General features: G+C 38.2%; 1 protein-coding gene and 1 long non-coding RNA gene across 2 annotated transcripts; both read right to left on the bottom strand.

Annotated features, from left to right (window-relative positions):
* Positions 1-140: 140 nt before the first annotated feature.
* Positions 141-16,242, bottom strand: LOC132165616 (homeobox-DDT domain protein RLT3). The gene is made up of 17 exons (XM_059576250.1): positions 15,843-16,242; positions 15,251-15,685; positions 13,540-13,598; positions 13,158-13,409; positions 12,957-13,019; positions 12,664-12,877; positions 12,473-12,573; positions 11,638-11,724; positions 11,372-11,503; positions 8,662-8,802; positions 7,971-8,093; positions 7,357-7,815; positions 6,524-6,943; positions 5,720-6,340; positions 2,523-2,627; positions 2,159-2,378; positions 141-604 (listed from the first exon to the last, which is right to left on the bottom strand). The coding sequence occupies exons 1-17, from the start codon at positions 15,898-15,900 to the stop codon at positions 585-587; spliced, it is 3,510 nt and encodes a 1,169-aa protein (XP_059432233.1). The 5' UTR covers positions 15,901-16,242; the 3' UTR covers positions 141-584.
* A 1,673-nt stretch (positions 16,243-17,915) lies between these two features.
* On the bottom strand, positions 17,916-18,765 carry LOC132166750 (uncharacterized). Its single transcript, XR_009438600.1, has 3 exons — positions 18,272-18,765; positions 18,097-18,182; positions 17,916-17,982 (listed from the first exon to the last, which is right to left on the bottom strand). It is a non-coding gene; the product is annotated as an uncharacterized LOC132166750 (long non-coding RNA).
* Between the last annotated feature and the right edge of the window lie 4,270 nt (positions 18,766-23,035).

Genomic DNA, 23,035 nt, shown 5'->3' with positions numbered 1-23,035 from the left:
ACATTTTTTTTTTGCAATAACAATAAAAGAAGAAAAAAGGCTACTCTCTACTTCTTTTTAACAGGATACATTGACAATACTTGCAGAAGGAAAAAGATAGTATAAACTAAAGGTACTTACTTTAATCCTCTATTTTTAAGTAGAATGGAAAGCAGGCAGTGGCAATTTTATTCCCTCAATGCCAAAGATTGTAAGAGGCCGCAGAAATCCGTTCTACATATAAGTATAGAATTAAGATGCTCATGATAATAGTTACCAACCAAAAACTTTTGAACTTTCCTGAATATAGCTAATCTAATGCTGTACAACATCCAATCACTCCTACCAGTCTATACAAGTAGGAACCGAGTTGAGAGCAGTACTTTGTACAAGAAAGATATCGCCATCAGCCCTTTCCATTCAGACCCCAAAAAGCATCAGTGATGCCCTCAAAATTCGAAGGCAGTATATCTGTAACTGTTCTCTGATTAGGCAATAGACATCCGGGTGATAATGAGTAAAACGAGTATGTGAAAGTCCCTCAATGCCTCAAATATGCAGTTACAATTCCTACTTGCATAAGCTCTTTAAGAATAGTGGATTGATTACTTTGAAGCACGCCTACCTGAAAGGATTAGGAGCATTTTAGCTAACAATCAAAAGTAGATATACTACAAATGAGAACTCACTAATGATGTCCAAGTGCAAAACTAAGCTGCATTATAATTTCAACTTGACAACGTGCAAGACCAAGCTGGCAACTAAGCAGTCCAACCAGCTTAGACCTTTGTAAGCCTTGCTTGCAATTACCTATGTTTCTTTAACAAGTCCAGTCTAAGTCAAGCTATCTCGTACAAAAAGTCTAACTGTTAGTCTTGCTGTTATTGCAGTAAATAAAGCTTACTTCCACTATGATTAAAGAGGATACATAAGTATTCTTTTTCTCTAAAGTGTAGAAGGGGATGCAAGGCAAAGTAATTAGGCAACAGAAAATTACTCCAAAATAGATAAACAAATGGCTTTGGCAATCTCAGTCTAAGAGACAGGGTATAACTTGGTATAGTTCCTGAAGAGAAATTTAAATTAGGAGACTTATTCCTTGCCCGTTCTTTACATAGATTTAATAATAGCAGTTTTTGGAGAAGTAGGAGATCTTTGATTACGAAAGGGACAACACCTTATAAATCTTTCAACCAGGTTGGTTGCTATTCTATCCATCGCCAAATAGACAAGTTCCATGCCAGCTAAAATCAACCAAACTAGATCATTTCATAATATATTTGTCCAAACTAACTAATTTAAGGTGCTCATTTTTATTAAGGAAAACTTCACTGAAGACCTCCGAACTTTCACCCATTTTGAAATACTCCCTAAAACTTCAAAATCTCTTAATTTAGTCCCCTGAACTTTCAATTGCTCTCAATTTGGACCCCTCCGTCAATTTTAACCGTTAAAAATACAAAAAAAGACCAAAATATCCCTGATTTTTTTTTTTTTTTTTTAAAAAAAAAAAACGTTATGAAAGTTGAAATTTTATACAAAAGTCAGGGGTATAAACGTCATGTAACGTTTAAAATCTGATGGAGGGGTCCAAATTGAGAGCAATTGAAAATGAAAAGGTCATCGAATTCACAACCCAATTATGAAACTCCTTGCTCCCAATTCATGCCTTGGAATGTGCCATTCTATAGAGGGAGAGAGAGAGGCACTTGCTTTGGCTGTCCCAATTCAGGTTTAAGATCCTGAAATCGATTATCAGAATATTGATTGTATGAAATCAGAAGATCATCACCACCAGGAAGACGGAAAAAACTCAGAACTAATAGCAGAGAAATAGATGATTGATTATACTAACATAAACCATTTCAAACAAACAAGTATCATGAAATCTCCAATGAACAGAAATAGGTTACATCAAGCCCCATTTGTTCAATCAGAAAATTTTATACGCAAAAATTTCCCTGAAGTGAGCTGCAGATTTAATTCTATCATTATTTCTTAAAATCATAGAAAACTTATTCATCAAGCATGGAAAATTGTCTTTTCTTTCCTTTTTATATTTTGATAAGTATAATTAACCTTTTGAAATATTAAGTATGATATTTATTTTTTTACCAAAGTTTTTGCAAGAGATGCTTTTCTAGAAAGTATTTCCAATTTAACGGTAAAGAACCTTCACCTCTGGTACCGATTTCTTGGTTCTTTCCAGAACGAACTCTTTCCAAGTAGGGAGCAATTAAGGAATCCAATCTCACCACCCAAAGTGCAGCCGCAGACGAAGTTTGGGGCATAGATGCAAAGGATGCAATAGTCTCTACAACTACATTATAGGGAACTTGCTGAACACTGCATTCACATAACCAGTTCTCATTGATTGCACCAACAAAATCAGCAAGAACCTGCAAGATTTACAAAGTAGAATGAATAAAAATGTAAAGTTCAGAGAATCAGAGAACAACAACCTGCAAGATTTCCACTGAGAAACTGCTCTTTCTATTTATAGTAAATAATAAATAAAAAATATTATCTGAAGAAAAAAAAACCTGCAAAAGGTCTGACAAAGATGAGGTTCGTCTGAGCCGTTTGACCCATAGATTATGAGCAGACTTTGTCCAAGCACCCACCAAGGCTTCTTCAGGCATAACGGACTGCACATAAAGGAAGTGGTAAGAATGCTATCCGTCACCTATTCTAACAAAAAGCAGATTTTTTTTTTTTTGATAAGTAATCAAAATATCGTTAAAACCGAAAAGCAAACCCAGGTAGAAGTATATAAGAGAAACATCTAACTAGATGGAGAAAAAAGAAAAGAAAAGAAAGAAAATCTTGAAATCTAAGCACCAAAGGAGCTACAAACGCAACTGTCCAAAATTAAAGATTACAAAAGAAAAAGGACTTGAGCTCTTCCCATGTCCTCTTGCGGTCCTCAAAATATTTATAATTTCTTTCTCTCCAAAGGCACCGCATAAGACAAGAATGCATCATCTTCTGCATAATAACACTCTGAGCGTTACCACCAGTCCACCAACAAGCAAACAAGTCAACTACATGGCTAGGCATAACCCAGGATAACCCAAAGCGACTAAAAAAAAATTCCGTAAGGCACAACAACCTCATAATGGAAAAGAAGATGGTCCATAGGCTCCCAATCCCTCTACACATACGACACCTATTGATCATAATAACATGTTGCTTCCTAAGGTTGTCCATTGTAAGGAGTTTTCCTATGACCGCCGACCAAACAAAAAAAAAACCACTCTTAAAGGAACCTTGGACTGTCAAATACTCTTTCATGGAAAAGGAATGCAGGAACATTGTAAAATGAGCTAACAATGAACACCCCTTTTTTAGATGGGCCCTACCAAAGCTTGTCTTCACCTTATATTTGATAAGTTATTGAGATACCATTAAGAGTCTAAGGCGCCCCATGTCACAATACCCCTCAGAGAGTGAAGAACAATATAGGTGCGTAGCTAAATAACAAGATGAACAACTTCGTTGAGGTAGTGGCGGCCACTTCGTTGGCGGGGGTGGAGGGATATTCCGATGTGGTGCTCAATGCGATGGCAGTCGCTCCCACTAAATTTGGAATGCTCCATTAACTTTCGAGGCTACAGGTAGTGGCTATAGTAGGGGCAAAGCCGCAAAGGCAGGGTAGCTTGCGGGTTTATGATTGCCTTGTGAGGAAAGGGTTTTTTTTTTTGGGTTTCGAGGTTCTGTATTGAGGACTCAGGGTATTTTGAGTTTCAGGGCTCTTTGATTGGGGTCTTTTTTTGTGGGCTCGTAGGTTTTCATGTGTACTCTTCCTGTGTACTTAGAGGTGCCTAACGCTTTTTGATATATACAACATTACTTATAAAAAAAAAAAAAAAAAGAGCGTAAGGCGCTCATGTACACAAAAAGTATATGCTTGTCTTCACCTTCCTTCTCACTCTATAGGAATACAACACATTGAAGAACGAAGCAAAGACATTCACCTCTCAAACGTGACCCGCTTTAATAAAGCTTATGTTCCACCGAAGGGAACCACTAGAAAGCTCGAAATGAACTGCTACAAAAGCATCCTTCGCACAAACAATATTATATAAATCCGGAAAAGCTTCCTTAAGGGCCTTCTCCCCGTACCACACATCATGTCGGAATCTAATTTTGGAGTCATCTCTCAGCTTAAATCTGGTATGACTTGAAAACATTCTCCAACCATTCCTAATATTCTTCCATAACTCTACCCTATATGCCCATGGGGCTCAATAAAACACCACTCACCCCACGAACTGCCAAATTTAGGATCCACCACAACTTTCTACCAAGCCTCTCTCTCATGCACATAGCGCCATAACCATTTCCCTAAAAAAGCATGATTAAACATCCTCAAGTTTGGAACTACCAACCCTTCCTTAGAGATTGGAGAGCAAACTTTGGACCAGCTAATTAGGCGAAATTTGAACTCTTCACCGATCCCACCCCATAAGAAATCTCGATGAAGCTTCTATATGTGGTTTGCAACACCAATAGGAATGGGAAAACGAGACATGAAGTACGTAGATAAATTGGAAAGGGTGCTCTTTATGAGGGTAACCTTGCCACCTTTAAACAAATATATCATTTTCTAACTAGCTAACCGATGCTCTATCTTTTCAAAAACACCATCCCATATAGATGTGGCCTTGTAGGAGGCCCCCAAGGGAAGACCGAGATACTTCAAAGCCAACGAAGAGACCCCACAGCCCAAAATGCCAGCCAACCCATCCACATTAACAACATTACCCAAAGGAACCAACATGTGGGTAATGTACAGCATGTGGGCATGTGTGAAAACATTTGGTGAAAACATTTTTTTGATAAGTAAAATAATAACTTATAATTGGTGAAAACATATAATTGCAAAAATAATGTACACCATGTGGGTATGTGTGAGAGGTACCCATTTACTGGTATTACAACATGCAATAACATTTCACATGCACAATGTTTTCACAAAGTTACCATTAGCTTAATTGCAAAAGTCATAAGCCTAAAAACAATGTAGGCTTATCCCAACTATTTACAGTTGGCTACAACAATCCCAACTTACAAAGAATGGCAAAAATGCTAATTCACCCTTCCAGCCTACTTAACGCTATATTCTTCCTCTGATCATATTTATATGTTGATCAAGAATCAAAGTATCGGAACCATAAAATCTTAGGCCTTAAATTTTAAAGGTAATCAACCACAAGTCCAAAAGCACTACTCTATTTAGTTTATATATCCACTTGCAAAGCACACAACAACCTAAGCATGCACTTCTCAACAATCCCACCACTCTAAACCCCAAGGGGCAGCTTAATCGGCTAAGGACCACGCATTGTGAAGTAGAGACCACTAGTTTGATTTTCTCGTTCCCCCTCCCCTTGGCCCAATTACTTATCAAAAGAAAAAAAGGTTAAAAGTATAGGAAAGTAAAAAGAACTCTAAATTTCTTTATATCTATCAAAGTCACTACGACCTCGTCATTAATGCAATACCAACTATGAGGAGGCCCCCTTCTCTTGATATTTTGCCAAGTTCCTTAGAAAGAGCGTGTTTAACTTAAACCTTTTGATCTCAAGGCATTTGATCATTACTCGGAAAAAAGAAAAGAAAAAAGAAAGATATAGTAGATACATGCACAAACTCACAAACAGATGATAAGGGCGTGTGTGCGCACGCAATGTGCATATAAAATCATATACAAAACTAATAAAAAGTGATAGCCTACCTCAATTGCATGAATTGCAGCTTTAAGTGACTGAATCTGTGATGATAAGACTTTATACTGTGGGAACATGATATTAGAATCTTCTTTCTCCCTACATGTGGCCGCATGGATGGCGTATCTTTCTTCTAAATCAAAATCTAGCTCAAATGTGGTGTGGCAAATCCTACAGTGCTTCTCATCTCTCCAATACAGATCATGACAACTTTCACATCTAGCAAGTGAATCAAGATAAGATTTTTTACCATATTTTACAGCATTAAGATTTGAGTAAAAAGAATTCCATATCCATGAATCAAACGCTTGTAGATGGCTCCATCTTTCTTGTTCTTCTTCTCTCTTTGTTCCAACATCAAGAACAACCCCAGATGAAGGCAAAGAATCTTCTGCAGTCTCAATCAGGCTTAGGTTATTGTCTACAACAGATACAGGAGAACAACTATCCTCTCTGACCATATCCAGCTCAGATTGAATGGACTGTGTTAAATGCCTTGTTCCAGCACTGTTTAACACTCTATTTGACATTGCTTGGCAGAGAAATGATTGCCGCTTCTCCAAAGATTCAATGAGTAGAGCCTCCCGCTTACCTCTGTCATCTAAAACTGACAACAAGGTGCAGAAATCCTGCATTTGGTTGAAGCAAACACAAGCAAATAATGACAGTTAGTGACGAGTAGAAGAATCACATCACACCATATAGAAAAGGCTGAGAAACATGTTTTACTTCACTTCAAAGTTTCCTAGCTGTCTAATAAATAAAATTCTCAAGCAAGGGCTATGCACTATATCCAAGGTTCAGAAGAATACCTCTACAGTGTCAATCACTTCCCAGTGACCATCTTCAGAAGATTCAAAATAGACCCTATTATGGCCGGGATCATATGCATTGCAAGGGCCCAAGAAAAGCCAGTATCTATTGTACCTACGATCAGACCCCAAAAACACAGATTGCATGGGATGTGAAACAAAATCAACTTCTTTTTCTTTTACATTTTCTCCTTTGCCAGAGGATATCTCCTTCACATAAAACTTTGCCATTGACACTGACGAATCAACCGGATGAAACCTCAAAAACGAGTATACTTCTTTTAAACCATGTGTTTGTACAGCATAGCCCCAGGGTGGCCAAGCTAAGCTATGTTGGCTGGCTGATGACCTCTTTAATTTTGCTCCAGAACCATAATGATGGATGTTAGGAACACAATCAGCAGTAGTTTGTGTAGGATCCTATAAAAAAATTAGCTAAATAAGTTTCAAACAGTTAATCATAGAATGAAATAATCATGAAAGTGAACAATCTGATGAATTATCTGGCATTCCAAATACTTTTTAAAATCATAGCTGCAATGAATATCATGGAAACAATCAATTGCTCACATGAAAAGTGAAATCATAGGTGTTAATTTAAAGACTTATATTATGCACACAAATATAAACCTGCAAATAACTGAATAATGGAAGACCAAGTAATTTAATGAAGAAAGCACAGTTGTTAAATGAACAATGACAATCCCAAATTGACGGATCTACCAAATCATCATATTCATTTGATATTCACAAATATTATCAGATAATATAAAACTGGTTTAACATTCACTGTAGAATGATATTGTAGGAAGCATGCTAAAATGATCTATTACCTCCACTCTTATACTGGATCCTGCATGAAGAAGATCAGTTAGAGCTGCTAAAGCATTCAACTTCTCCTCAAGGCTTAAATCTGAATATTCACCTTCCATCAATCCTAACAACCATACTTCTCCCGGATGGCTTTCATCGATTTCATTGTATACAGTTGGCATGTTACTTTGACTTTTACAACAATTCAGATCCATGACTTTTCTTATATTAGAATTTCCTGATTCACAACCAGAATCATCGCTGCTGCTATATGGGCCATTGTCATTAGGATCATCATCAACGCTTCCAGAGTCCTCAGTATCCGAATGACATTCGTCAACTTCCTTTGCAACAGAGTTAATACGTAGACGATAAGCAGCCGATGAAATCTTTTCAAATAAAGTGATGTCACTTGAAAGAGTTGAACATATTAACGACTCTAGTTCCTCTGTTGTGCTGGCAAGGTTCAATTCAACAATCTTCAAAACAAAATCAAAGTTTATTGTTAATATATCTCGCAAGTGATACTTATTTGGTATCATGTTCACAGTAACAATGATCATAGTGAGAATCACACCAACATGGTCAACATCCTTCCCACCAAACAAGAGAACTCCATATTCTAGTAACTTACCTGCAATGACTTTGTCAATTCTGAAACTTTCAACCCATTATTTCCTCGGTCTGTCAAAATTTTAAACAATTCACACTTCAAAGTACCAGGACGTAGACCGTACTTCACCATGAGGTTCATTTCCTGGATAACAGAAACATGGAATATGAGATTTCAAAATTAAGATCTCAGACCTATCAAAGATCTATGAGCACACAAAGAAAGTTATTTCAAATATAAAGTAGAACCGCCAATTGAATTTTTTTTTAAAAAATTCTTACTACAGCTTTTATGAACATTAAAGCAACATTCCATAGGTAAGAAGTTTATCAAAATCTACATGCGTTGACTTGAGCTTCTAAATATATATATGCATACACATCCACCCACCACAACAAACAAGCAAATAGTCAAAACAAAAATTAGTAACTCCTACAGAACGAATCTGATATCCTAAAAGCAGCAAGCTTTGGATATGTGGACAGTTGCTTATGTGTCTCCTTTGACGATTAGTTTTAGTGATTTCCTTATTTTGTTTGCTAAATCTAGTTAGGAGTTTACTTAGGGGCGCCTTACGCTTTCAATGATATTTGTCGATTACTTAAAAAAATATATATATCTTAGCAGAAATTCTCATTTTATCAGAAACATATGCTAAAATATGAAGCATAGTAAAATCAGGTGCAATGCCAAGAGTTAATAATTTGAATACCTTGCTAAGGGCTTCCCTCCGCATTGCACCTTGCTTTGAACCAAAACCAGCTGCAACCAAAACTTGACGCAATATTTCTGTCCATGTTAGTGGGTTTAAGGAAATCTTCCAGAACTCCAAAACAACTTTTTGATTTTCAACCTGCCAAATAATCAAAAGAAATACAAAAGTATAGAGAGCTGCCATTTAATTTTTCATTATTAAAGGAAAAATAAGCTAGCAACTTGGAATGAAAGAAAAAAAAAAACAAAACAAAACTCCACAAAGCACTACAATTAAATATCTCAACCTTCCAAAATCTATTGAGTCATCATCTTAGAAAAATTTCCAAATAGCTGTTCCTTGTCCAGACAGAATATTGGGGAAAAGTTGGTAATATCATTATAATCCATTTGGAAACCACCGCCCCACAAAGAGCACGTGAATGTTTCAGAGGCGTATGGAGTGCTTGCTAATAGGCAGGACATATACTTATGAAAGAAGATTCTCTAAAAAGCTAAAGTATTAGGCCCTTTATTAGGTATTTAGAGTGTGGGGTTTGCTGTAATCTGGAAAGTGAACTCATCTAATATGAGTTTTTTCTTTTGATAAATAATTTCATTATCATTAAATAGTGTAAAGGAGCGCAGCCCTAGTATATAGGGAGTATACAAGAGAACCCATACTCTAAAGAAAAAGAACACAAATTCAAAAAAATCTGCAAAACTATGAACAAGCAAACTATGCTGAACATATATCCAAGTATACAAAGTGTTGATCACAATCTTCCTCAACTCTGTCACCGAAGCCTCAACGTCTTTAAATTTTCAAGCATTCATTTCTTGCCAAAGACACCACATTAAGCACAATGGAGCCAACCTCCAAACTCCGATCATTCTACCCCACCCAACCTATCCTCTCCAACTAACCAACAAATCTATCACCCTTCTAGGCATGATCATCTAATATGAGTTTCTATCTTCTTTTCACCATTATTTCATTTTTGGATGAAAGATATCTCCAGATTTGTTAGCTTGCCGAGATTTATATAGTGTTTTGTGAAAAAGACATTTCAGCTGTCACACAAGTTGCATAATCACCTGCTATTAATATCCATGCATACAAATTTGAGCATTTATAAATACATCTGGCTCCCTTTCATTCTGGTGGAGGACATGAAGAGCTCGAATTAACAAGTGGCTTGGACGGGCCAGCACTGGGCTTTGGCTCAACACCACAAAGACAACTTTATAACCCTGATCATCTAGACCTTGGCCTAGATCTAGACAAGCTAAGCGTCAAGTCACATCCTCATTAATATGCTTCAATGTCTCTTTAAGGGTGCAGAAATCAAGACTTTCACCAAACCTTCCTTCCATTCTTGGTCAGACTCCACCAGCATAGATCCCTAGACTTCCTCCACACCTAGACTCACCTGTAGACGGCAACCGCCTAGTCGCTGTCTATCCCATCAGGCCAACCATTTTGGCTTTCCCATAATCGCCCTTCAACAAAGAGGAGACTGTTGAAGACTTCAACACCACTACAAATGGCCTCTTCCCCCCTTCGCCTGAGATGTCAGCGTTGGCAAAGGCTTACTCTTACCCACACAAACTGATGAAGTAGCGGCAAAAATGGCTGGAAAAAATTAACTACCCAGCGTAGCTCTGCCTCAAACGTCTTCAACCCTTCGCCATTTCTCCCTTCAAACACTAGGATATGACCCCTCTATCAACTTCCTCTGTGCCCCTCCACGGCCAAGAAACACCCAGTGTTGGGCGAGGATAGTAGGGAGCCATCTCTGAAAAGTCTCCAAAACACTGAGTTGTAGAAATTCCTCTAGGTGGCCAAGAACAAGTATCAAACATAACCCCTGCATTGTTCATGAATCAGAACCCCAATAGATTTACCCTCCGCTACCAACTCAAATGTTTTGGATTCAATTGAACACCACCTTAACAACCCCATAACTCTAATCCGCTCTCAACTCAAGACACCTAATGCAGAGTGAAAAAGAATGAAACTCTAACAACAGTCAACGGTTGCGCCTACATGCGCTATCGAGGGCAGTTGGGTGGCATACCTAGAGAGGAAAGAATTTTGGCTCATAATAAGACCAAACATGTGGTTTAGATACACATGTTTGCAACTCCTCAAAACAATAGTTTATCACCTCTCTATGGTTCAATTTATTCATTGTATTTGCACCTTGCATTACAGACTTTTTTATTGTCTTTGATTATGTGATGTCCCCAAGCCAAGTCAACCAAAGTTAACTATTTTGACTGAATGTTTGCTACCCACATCTCAATAGACAGACTAGAAACTAAAATAGCGACAAAAGATTTGGGGAAAACTTACATAAAATAATGGTCTTGAAAACAATTTCAACAAGTTTATTTTTGTAACTACAGAAAAGAAGTGTAATCCAAGTAAGAATACATACAACATTTCTACAGAGTGGTTTTCTACATGAAAATTTAGAAATCCTCATTCAGACAACAGCTATGTACTACAGGTGATACATGCCCAGCCCTTTTCACATCCTAATGGCAGGGTAGGTCCAAATCATTTAGTCCATAATATAATCAAGTCATGCCAATTCCACTTTGGTTATTTTTGTTTCCTGTCCTAAGATAATACAAGTGTACATAACAATTACAAATATAACAAAGTTAGTTTTGATTGAGTTAATTTCTAACTGTTGTGACCTGCATGGTTTTATACTCACCGAGTGAAGTAATGCAAGAAAATTGCAAGATTTTGTCAAACGAGGGGAAAAACCACTATTAAGCTCTGTCTCCACATCTGATATAAGAAGCTTAAGAAGGGCCACATGAATTTTTCCAAGTAACAATGAATCCTGAAAGGAATGCATAGAATTGAGAAAGATGAAACCAACAAAAGGTAATAAAATGATGTCACCCACATGGTAAGTTAAGAGACACGTATGAAAAAGTTCAAATATGCAAAGTTGGATTAGATATGAGATGTAACCTTATAGTGAAATGCTTGAGCAAACTCATCAAGAGTGAAGGGGCATATATCAACCGCAACAGCATAAGTATAAAGGAAATGGAAAACCTGCCCAAAGAAAGTCAGCCCTATGTCTTAGCATGATGATTTAACATGTAATAATCACAATAAAGAACCCAACATACAATCATCATTAAATCCTACAGGGAAAAAATGCAAGTAATCAAGAAAGAACATATTTTTTCACTAATTAGTTTTTCAGACAAAACGACATATGGGCATGTCTTAGTCCTGCAACACACGATGAGGAGAGTCTAGAGAAGCATATGATAAAAAGAGAGGTGACTATATGACCTTAGATAGGATGGCCAGGCCAAAAAAGATAAATATAGCAGAACAAAATTACTTGATAAAGGATTCACAGAGGCAATCCCAATTAGTTGGGTTTAATGCTTGGTCCTAAATTAATATTTAATTATAAGTCCTGCAACACAACTTTCTAAACTAGATTAATAATGATCAAAAGCTAATGCAATTCAAATATTCCAATAGATATACTCATCAAAATATCAAATAAAGGGTAGGGAGCCAATGAACTTTTCAGCATATAGCATGTCCCAGGCAAGGGTCCTGTAAGTCTATAAAAACAGTCAAGTAACCATCTATAACTATTAAACTTACCAGGTTAGCACATGAAATGTATCTGGCCTTTCATAAAATCATACATAAGAAATTCAAACGGACACTATAGAAAGGTTAGTGCAAGAGAATCAGAGTATGAGGTTTCTTTGGCATATGATATATGTTGCATTGACAGATCAAAATAAGGCCATAACTAATTTTGAACCCTAATTACCTTAAATAATTTCTTGACAATCTCTGGAGAAGAATCCCAAGGTTGCATACACAATGGTTGCTTCATCTTAACAGAATTTGGAGGAAACTTAGCCAGGAGATCTGAAAAATTAAGAAAGTTCTTGATACACAACTTCAAATAATGCATTTAACAGTATAGACAAACTTTCAGATTCTTCCTCCACAACCAACCTTTGCAAAGTGAACAACCATGTAGACCATTGGCAGTAAAATGATCTGAACACCTCAGCAGAATTGGTCCTTGTAAGTCTTGCATCTCCAGCTCTTCATCATCCACCAGCATTGTAACCTGATCAAGGTATTCTTGAGATATTTCTCCTTCCAAAGCAAGTTCGCATTTTCCTTTATCTGGCTGCTTCTGATGCTCATCCCTGTTAGATTCCACCTGGCATATAACAACATATTATATGTTGCCACAGCTAATAACTGAAAGCACACAAATGCAATAACAACTTACTACATACCTCTGTTCTTCTGATGGATTGTTTCCTCTTATCTTGTGATTTATTTCTAAACCTTCCCTGTTTCTAAATACATGACCAACTGTCAGCAAACTTTCTAAAGCGACCATTATAATCAATTTATAAGATGATCAGTCTGCAGATACTAGCTCATACAGAAGGTAAATGAATAAAAAATCATGAAATGAAGCGTAAACAACTTACAGCCACAGTAACTTGTTGTCGTGGCCTTTTCTCCCGAAGTTGTGGTTTTTTTCGTGATATAGAAGTTGAGACTAGAGATACAGATAAACAAGCTACTTCCTTGCCACCAAAATCGGCACCAGTAGGGAAATCTCCACCATCAGGATTAGTAGCCCGCCAAACTGTCATCAAACCTTTCCCAATACCATGTTTCTTCACCGGAGCACTCTTTTTGTGTGAAACCTGATGACTTAAGATGGCATGCTCGGAAACCTTTGAAAAAATAAGGCCACAAAGTTTAGGTGAAAATTAAAAAAGTGGTCTAATGAGAGCAGTTTAAGATAGAAATAAGTAGGTCATAACAACTTTCCGAATATGGGAAGTAGAAATCCTTCTCAAGTACCTTTCTTCTTTTGTCTGCTCTTTGGTTGTCTTCACAACATGAATGAGAATTTTTAGCATCTAAACAAGAAAGTACGTAAGTGTGAAATGGTATTATAAAAATATTAAGTACAAAGCAAATAAAGATTACAAGAGAGAGAGAGAGAGAGAGAGAGAAGAAAAAATGGGAGAAAACCACTATGACCATTCTCCCATTACCCAATACACTTTTTTCTTTTATAAGTAACTAACTTATTAGAAAATTTCAAAGGGACTGCAAACAGTGACATAAAGTGTACCAAAAAAAAAAAAAAACCCTAAAATAACTTCTAAGCACAAGTGCTTGTGGAAAAGATGTAAAAATCAGGAAAAGAAAATCCACCCTGACAAGCAAGGCGTAATGTTTTTCAGGGAAAGGAAACTTAATCTTAAGTTCTCCTAACACATTTCAGAAGGAACCAACTAAAACCTAAAGAGAGTAAAGACTAAAGAACAGAGATCCCTAGCAACCAAACACCCCATGCCTTTTACAGGTATAACACCAGTTGACCAAATTCTCTTCATTTTGATCAAGTTATCAACTCTAAGGATCCTCTGAAGTGTTCTCCAAGCAAAGAAAGCACCCTTTCTAGAAGCAAAAGCATGCTAAATCTCTTTCCAAGGAAAATTTCTGTGGTGCTGTCCCACATGAGCCTTACCAAATGAGCTCACATCACGTCAAAACTTTCTTCTGTAGTGCTCCACCAAACCAACTTTGTCTCCCCTTATCCCCTCAACCTTAGACCTATATAGGGGCTCGAAGAAAAATCATGGAAACCAGCCAACTTAAGTGGTCTACAAGCTTTAGGATACTGATGCATAACCCCATAACCCAATACCAGAGTTACTAGAACTGCAAACCCAACTTGTATGTCCCAGTTCATGGTGCATCCACAACCCAGTTCCAAAAACTTGAGGCCCAAACTCCAACCATCAGTTGTAATTGCTATCAACTGCTGAATAAAGAAGGGATATTTGGCTTGGAAAACCTTTTAACATGCGGGCAAGATTAAAGAAGAAAAGAAGAGTGAAAGAAATCACAAAGAGAAGATTTTGACATCCAATTGATGCGCCAGTCCTAGGAATGGTTTTTACATATTCAGCTATTCCATCTCTGCCCCTTCCCCTCTTTCCTATATATATTGCTCAGGAAAAAAAAAAAAAAATCTATTCCATCTCTGAGTGCTTATGATCTCAGGTTAGTGTCTGTCAGAAGATTCATCTAGTGTTGATGTATTCAATGTGTTGTGCACCCATCAATTCATACTCAAAAGGAATTTTCCAAATCATCCCATGATCTTGCACAAGGATGAGGTCTGAGAAGATTTGAAACACATAAAAAAATATAGTGGAATAGGTATTATTCGTTTCACCTAGTTCCGTGCCGTGTCATACATGTGGAAATGCTTAGTCGCTGGGTAAGCAAGAGCTGAGCTTAAAGATATGTTTCATGGTAACCGTGCCTCCCTAATCCCAATAGAAACACAGAAATCTTGGCAAGCTCAATTTTACAAGCATCAAGAATCCATACGACGACACTCTAATAATACTTTCCTTATGAATTTCAACTTCCATAGTCAGGCAGAACAAGAAAATCCAAGAAAATCATCGATCAAAATTATGAATAAACAAAAACTACCTGTCACACAACCAGCTTTTATCATACACACAAAGCAAAGTATCTGGAGTATTACCTGTAAGACAGCAAAATGCCCCAGATGGAAGAGAGTCGAATTCCACACCAAGGGGAGGACCATCCTTGCGGAACACCTTCTTCAGAATGTGGTCAGGAGTTAACAAATCCTGAAGAAGAAATAGTTTTTTCTTTCTCTTACCATTCCGGTTATCGGCCATAGATGGGCGCTTGGATATTGAAGACGAATGAGTCTTGGGGTAACGCATCGAGGGATCTCCTGTAAGTACCTTTCTAGCAGCTATAATGCCCGATCCATTCCTTCTAGTAAGAATCGGACGTTTCTTACTCCAAGTCGAATGTGATGGCACAATAATTCCATTTTCTCTTTTATCCCTCCTCCTCTTCTCAACAAACCACCCCCGGACCTGCTTGTATGTCAATCCCAAAGAAGAGGCATGGTCTTCCATTACCTCTTTTGTAGGATACTTATTCTCTGCATCAAAAAACATTATGTTAGGACGTCTGACAAACAAAGAATGCAGTAGGCATAATTAAAGGAAAATGTCACAATATTATTAAAGATGGGGGGGGGCAGAGGGCGAGAGAGCGAGAGAGGTTATGATGATGAAATGGTCGGTGGATACAGATACCTGCGTACAGCTGTTCAAGGGATTGAAGTTGTGACGGCGTTTTCCTTTTCATTTCCATCTTCTTCTTCTTCTTCTTATTCGGGAAACCCAACCACTGTCTCGCTCAATTTGCCAGATTCACAGTAAGTTTTTCCATAACAAAGTGTGATATAGGAAAATATGAAACCATAAAAAGGAATTAAGAGGGCGTATATGCAGACAATCCTGCAGTAGGAATAGTAGATAATAAGCCCCCACTCTTTCAGTCTGTCTGCAAATGAACCGCAGAGAGCGAACGCCCGAGCAAGACTCGCTCGCTGCTATTGGGCATAAATCAGAAAAGAGACTCTGGAATTGAGAGGAGTGAGAGATAGCAGATAATGAAATGGGGAGAGTGGAGTGAGGAGAGAGATAAAGAGAAAGTAGGGTTTTGGGTTTTACCAAAATCTTCTGAAATGAACTTTCACTCTCTCCCGCCATTGGGTTCGTCTTTTTTTTTTTTTTTTTTTTCTTCTTTGGTGATCTTTTTGCCCCTTTTTGGGCTTGAGCTAACGGTACAAAGGTAATGGACCTGAGGTAATCCACTGTACCAAGTTAACAACAGTGAATATTAAATAAGAAAGACACTAGATTTATAATTTGATTTAGTCTCTTTATGGGCTTGGGCCAGATCCCTTTAGAATGGGCCTCTTGTCCAGGTGCAATGAGTTTGCTCGGGTCCATCAATTTTTCTTATCAGTATATTTTTTTTTCTCTAGCATGCCCACCCTTTATTTGTTTGAGAGTTTGAGACTTTGAGTGATACTTCTACGGGGATGTAGTATAATTTTTTTTTTTTTTCCTTTTTCTTTTTCTTTCACCTTCAGTTTAATACAACTTAAGAAAATAAAACGAAAACATCACATTCATACATGTGAAGTGAGATTTTTTAAATTTTAGTAGATTTATGTGATCTAGTGTATTTGTTTTCTTTTCTTAAATTTTATATATATATATATTTTTTTTTTTTTTGAAAAATAAGACTCATTTCATTGATTACGAAGACCCTTGCTCAGCAAGGACATTGGCATGAATACAATCTGGATAATCCCTGATCCACAGGGTCTCTTCCTTAAGTAGAATTGCCACCTTGGCTAATCTGTGAGCCGTGTCATTAGCTTGTCGAGCCACATGTCGAACGTGCCATTCGCGGTGCTGGAGTAGATTCCGCCTTGCTGCAGCAGTTAACATGCAGTAAACCCCTTTCCATGAACTCTCCCGTTGCAAAGCTTGGGTAATTTCCTTTGCATCACCTTCGAGAATGAGGTGTCCCACTTAGGCCTGGGTATCGGTCAAAACGGTCCGGTTAAGGACCTTATCGGTTATTAACCGATAATTTTCGGTTAAACGGTTTATTAACCGATATCAAACCAATAAGAATTTTAACCGATAATTTCGGTTAAAACGGTACACGGTTAAACGGTCCGGTTAAACCGGTTAACCGATTAATTCCCTCCTCCCCACAGGTCTGGTTTTTTTGGATCTCGTCAGTTTAATGTGGGATTAGTTTGTTATAATTTATGGTTTTTGTAGAATGAAATTAAATGTGTTGAAGCCTGAAGTCTCCCGGTTTTGAATGAAATTTGGTGATTGAAGAGCCAAGAAAGATGTTTACCACTTTACCATGTGGTATTGTACAAAGATTCTGGAAATATTCATGTTAGGAGCCAAATTGATCATGTGAAGGCCCATGAGATATAGAAATTCACCAGAAAAAGAAAGCCAATATATACACCAGCAAAAGAAATTCTTACAGGAAAAATTTCAAAACAGGAACTCTATCAGGTTCCATAATCCAGCGCCAACAAAAACCATCAAATGCAAAGAAATCTCATCAAATGCCATCACTTAAAAAAAAAACATCAAACCTACCCAAACTCAAATTAAAATAAAATTCATTAATGAATAATAAACAAAGTATTAACTAATTAAAGTCACTTAGCAAAAGGAAAATAAGCCATGGCCTCATGGGCAAGTAGGCAACACCATTACACAAATATAAAAGCAAGAAAACATAAAGATAGTGATCAGTATGAATAAACATCAACATCAACACGGTTACACAATAATTTCCTTGAGCCACCTCAAACATAGATTATCTTCAATTCCTTAAATTTGCTTCCTTCAATAATCCAACAAATCAAAACATAAATAAAGTGAATCACTATTAGTAATTAATATTAAAGAGTAAGAAATAAATATCACATAAGAAAAAAATAAGATCCAAAAAACTTACCAAATACTTTAAACAAAACATTACCCCGCAAAGTTCATCCATTAAGCCTTAATTCGTGTCAAATGTGAGGGAATTAGACAAAATTTCTACCACAATGAAATTTTTAAAGGATTAGTAAAAATAATTTAATCAAATAATTAGAATAATAAATAAATTTGAAATTAACAAATATTACCCGACTCAAGCTTGTAGCTTTCTTCATCTTCAATGTCAGGCAAGAGTGACTCAACATACTGAAAATTGGGAGAAGATCTCAACCAATTTTGACAACAAATAAGAGCTTCCACTGTTTTCGGAGCCAAAGAACTCCGAAAAGGATCTATGATGCGACCTCCGGTGCTAAAGGCCGACTCAGAAGCAACAGAAGTAAGTGGAATTGCCAGGACATCTCGTGCTATCTCGGCGAGAACCGGAAACTTTACCTTATTTACCCTCCACCACATTAAAATATCAAAGTTGTCACTTGGAGTCTCCACCTCTTCCGTATAATATTGCTCTATCTCTGTCCGACACATCATCACATTTTTGGACGCCCGAAATGAATGGTAAATAGCTAAAGCATCTTTCTTATTAGTACCCACACTTTCGGAACTTGTGCAACTACGCTCTTCATTTCCAAACCTAGCCAAGCTAGCCCCACTTCCACTTTCATTCTTAGCATATTGCTCATATAACCGGTTCAAGACATTCTTTAATTTGGTAACAATTTCTTCTGCTTTTTCTAGACCCACATTCGTTTGGAACCAAAATTCCAAGACATTTATCTTGTAACGTGGATCAAGCACCGAAGCAACAAACAACAAGGGGTTAATAGACAAAAAATTTCCCCAATACTTATCATATTTCTCTTTCATTTGCATTGCCATGGTACTCAATGAATAATCACTACTTTCACAATACTCATCCAAACAATGATAAACATTTTGAAGAATACCAAAAAACAAGTTAGAAGTTGAATACAAGGAACCCGACATCTGAATTGTTTCGTCATAAAATACACGCAAGAATTTAACAATGTGTCGAACCTTATTCCAATCATCTTCATTTGGAGCCCCCAACACATCCCTCCCTCCACAATCATCATTCAAATAATGTACAAAATTAGAATCTTCATCTAACATAAGATTAAATGCCCTTTCATACTTTTGTGCCGCCTCCAACATGGTATAAGTAGAGTTCCATCTAGTGGAAACATCAAGAGTCAAGGAAGACCGACACCCAAGATTCTTCCTTTCTACACAAGACTTAAAGAGGGCTAATCTTTGGGGGGATCCCTTCACATATTTCACCATATTTCGGACCCTTTCAATTGAATCATGTGCACCCTTCATACCCTCCTTCACAATTAAATTTAGAATATGGGCACAACACCTCACATGAACAAACTCATGGCGACAAATAACATCATTATTGGACATATTTCTTTTACCAAACTCACTAATTGCTTTATCATTAGCACTTGCATTGTCAAGTGTTATCGCCAACACACGAGTAATCCCCCATTCCACCAAACATTGCTCTATTTCCTTAGTAATCGTTATTGCCTTGTGATCCGACACTTGGCGAAATGCCAATATTCTTTTTTGATATTTCCAAGTAGAGTCAATGAAATGTCCTGTTACAACCATGTAATTCATATTCTGAATTGAAGTCCAAGTGTCAGTTGTCAAACAAACCCTTTGACCAACCATCATCAACTTCTTTTTGATTATTTCTTTTTTGGTCATAAACAACTTAACACAATCCTTCATCACTGTGTAGCGAGAAGGAAGCTCAAAACGAGGCTCAAGAACCTTAAACATTTTCTTAACACCCATCTTCTCCACAATTGAAAATGGAAATTCATCAACAATGATCATTTCACAAAGAGTCTCCCTAATAAGTTTTTCAGAATACTTCCCAACAATTAAGTTATTACCAATACTACCATCACTCTGACTCTGCCCGGCCATATAGGTGAATTTAGATTGAGAGCCATCTGTTTTTGCTTTTAAGCTCTTATACTTTTGGCATTTTTTGAAATGGTACAACATGCTAGAGGTGCCATTGTTTGTCCCATGACATTTATACTGAGCCCCACAATAGTTACAACTTGCAATAGGAGCCTCTTCAGAACTATTTGCATCTTTAGTAAAATGGTCCCATACTGAAGATCTTTTTGTTCTTAATCTTTTTTTACAAGGGATTGGGGGTCGTCGACCACGAGTACGACCATGAGGTGCTGCCCTAAAACCCCTAGAACCAGCACATCTAATCCCTTGGGTATCAAGCTCATCAGATTCATCAATATCATCAAAGATTTCTTCATCAAATGTGTCTTCATCAAAGGTTTCACTATCATCTATGCCTATGGGACAAGAAGCACTAGTTGATGTCGAAGGTCGAGGTGCAGCCATATGAACTGAAGTAAAAAGTAATAGTTGAAATTAATTAGCTAATGTGACAATGTTTGACCTATGGGCTATGACTAAAACTCAAACTAATGGTTGGTTTTAATTAGCAAAATTAATTTGCTGATTTATGGTGTTCATAAAACTGAGTTTTTCACCTAATAGTGCAAAATGCAAATCAATGATTCAAGATACATGTGTAAATTGTAATGTGTTATCCAGTGAACCCGTGGCCGTGGGTACCATAAAATTAGCCAAGAAAAGTTTTCCCATTCTCAACCGCCAACAAATCAACAACGAAATAATATCAAAACACAACACTGAAATACCCATTCTAAATCTCAACAACAACCAAAGATTTTCCAAACTATTGAGCATAATTCATAAACGATTTCTTTACCTGAAGCAAGGGCTCAGAGCTTGATTTGGTGGGAAGTCGGAAATTGGAAGTAAACTGAAATAATTCACACACGGTGCACTGCCTGAGGGTCAGAGATGCCACATAAGAAAACAACAAAAGAAAAAAAAAAAAAATTACAGAGTTTACGGTTTACCTGTAAGTTCTGTAACAGAGAGGCGACTCAGCCGAGGAATCAAGAGTTTCTGATCTTACTGGGACTTTGGGAGTCTGGGATGAGTGGATTTGGTTGAATAGGCTAGGCAATTGGAGATTCGGAGCAAGTGAGCAATGCACCGAAGTTACAGTGGGTTCACTGAGTTGAGTGGGTTCGAGTCGTTCCACCGTTCCAGACTTCGAGTCTGGCGAGAGAGGGGAGAGATCGAGAGAGTGAGAGTCTGAGAGACTCGGCTTGTGAGAGGCGAGAGAGGCAAGCGACCGAGAGAGTGAGAGTCTGAGAGACGCGGCTTGTGAGTTGCGAGTTGCGAGAGAGGCGAGAGAGGGAAGAGACCGAGAGAGTGAGAGACTCGGCTAAGGCTTGCGAGTTGCGAGAGAGGAGAGAGAGGCGAGAGAGGGGACTCAGCCGGACTGGATTGGGAGTGCCGGAGTGGGGACTGGCCGATTGGGTCTGGGGAGAGAGCGGCGCAAAGTGAAAGAGTGGGTTTGTGGGTGAGTCAGGTGACGGTCAGCTGGGAGTTAGGGATTTGGCGATTTGCAATCCAATTCGGGTATTCGGCAATTCTTAATTTCTTATTAAGTTATTCCACTTATTCGACTAACAGAGCCACAGAGGGCAAAAACCGAAAAAATGGGATTTTAAAACTACACTAAAACGGCGCCGTTTTCCCTTGGTGAACAGTATACCGGTTCTTATCGGTTAAACCGGTTAACCGATAAGAAAATCTTAACCGGACCGGACCGGACTGGACCGAATTCCAGTATACTTTTTTTAACCGATAAGGATATCGGCATATCGGCTACGGTTTATATCAGTTCGGTCGAAGCCGGTAGACGGCCGGTTAAACGGTAACGGTTAATTTGCCCACCCCTAGTCCCACTTCCATTTTCTTGCTAATCTCTGTGGCATACTAGGCTGCCATGGCCTCCGCAGTTGAAGGTTCCATAGCCGTCGATTTATAAGTGCAGAAAGAGGAAAGCACCGCACTTCTGTGGTCCCGAAGCACCACGCCCACTCCCGTGATGTTCTGCTCCTTAGAAATTACAGCATCCCAATTTGCTTTGATAAAGTGCTGTGGTTTTTCCCATCTTGCCTTCCGGGGAATCGGAATTGCAGAGGGGGGTTCTCTGCCCAGTGTGGCTAGGGCTCTCTCAAGATTTTTAATTTGCTCTTGTGCCTACTACATAAGTGAGACCGGAGACATCAACTCACCACCGTGGACAACATGGTTTCTTCTAAACCACAACAAGCGTGCCACTGTGGTGAATAGTTGAAACGTGTCCTCTTCCAGCCGTTCTATAAGCCACAAGAAGAGCTCCTTAAAATTGATGTCGTCGCTTGTGCATTTGTGCAGTGCCTTTGGACCCTCCAGCCATACATCCCTGGCCGATTGGCAATGCCACAGGAGATGTCCCACCGTTTCTTCATATAAGCCACATAAGGGACAGAGTGAGTCCGAGATAAGGTGACACCATTTGAGGTTTGCTTGTGTGGGCAAAACATTGTGGCACGCTTTCCACATAAACAGTTGTTGAGCTGGTGGTCCCCGTGTCTTCCATATTTGCCTCCATAGCTCATTGTTTGACCCTGAGTCTGAGCATGAACCTGCGCTCTTCTCCATTATCTCCTTCCCCTTGTGATAGCCACTCCTAACAGAGTAAATCACATTCTTAGTTCCCTCCCATACAAGTTGATCATCTTGTCTGCCTAGACAAATAGGGGTTTTGCAAATGGATTGCACCTCTGCTGCTGAGAAGTTCTCGTGAAGTTTTGTGACATTCCACCATCTACTATCCTCATCAATCAAGCTACTGACCCGATCCTCGCTACTTTCCCCTTCATTATACCTCCTTAAGTTGTATCCCAGAAATGGTTGGACCCATCTGTCCTCCCATATCTTAATGGAACAACCATCTCCTATCCTCCAAACAAGCCCTGTAGCAAGAAGTCCCTTTGCTTTCCATATACTTCCCT

Source organism: Corylus avellana, chromosome ca11 (assembly GCF_901000735.1).
Source record: "Corylus avellana chromosome ca11, CavTom2PMs-1.0".
Classification (NCBI taxonomy): Eukaryota; Viridiplantae; Streptophyta; class Magnoliopsida; order Fagales; family Betulaceae; genus Corylus; species Corylus avellana.
The sequence above is the reverse complement of the archived record's forward strand: the minus strand, read 5'-3'. Positions and strand labels throughout refer to the sequence as shown.

Coding starts and splice junctions, on each gene's coding strand:
- LOC132165616 (XM_059576250.1), bottom strand. CDS start 15,900: ATGGAAATGAAAAGGAAAACGCCGTCACAACTTCAATCCCTTGAACAG. Junction 15,686..15,842: donor CCTTGAACAGCTGTACGCAG/GTATCTGTATCC, acceptor TTTTTGATGCAG/AGAATAAGTATCCTACAAAA. Junction 8,094..8,661: donor GGAGGGAAGCCCTTAGCAAG/GTATTCAAATTA, acceptor TCTGTTATCCAG/GAAATGAACCTCATGGTGAA.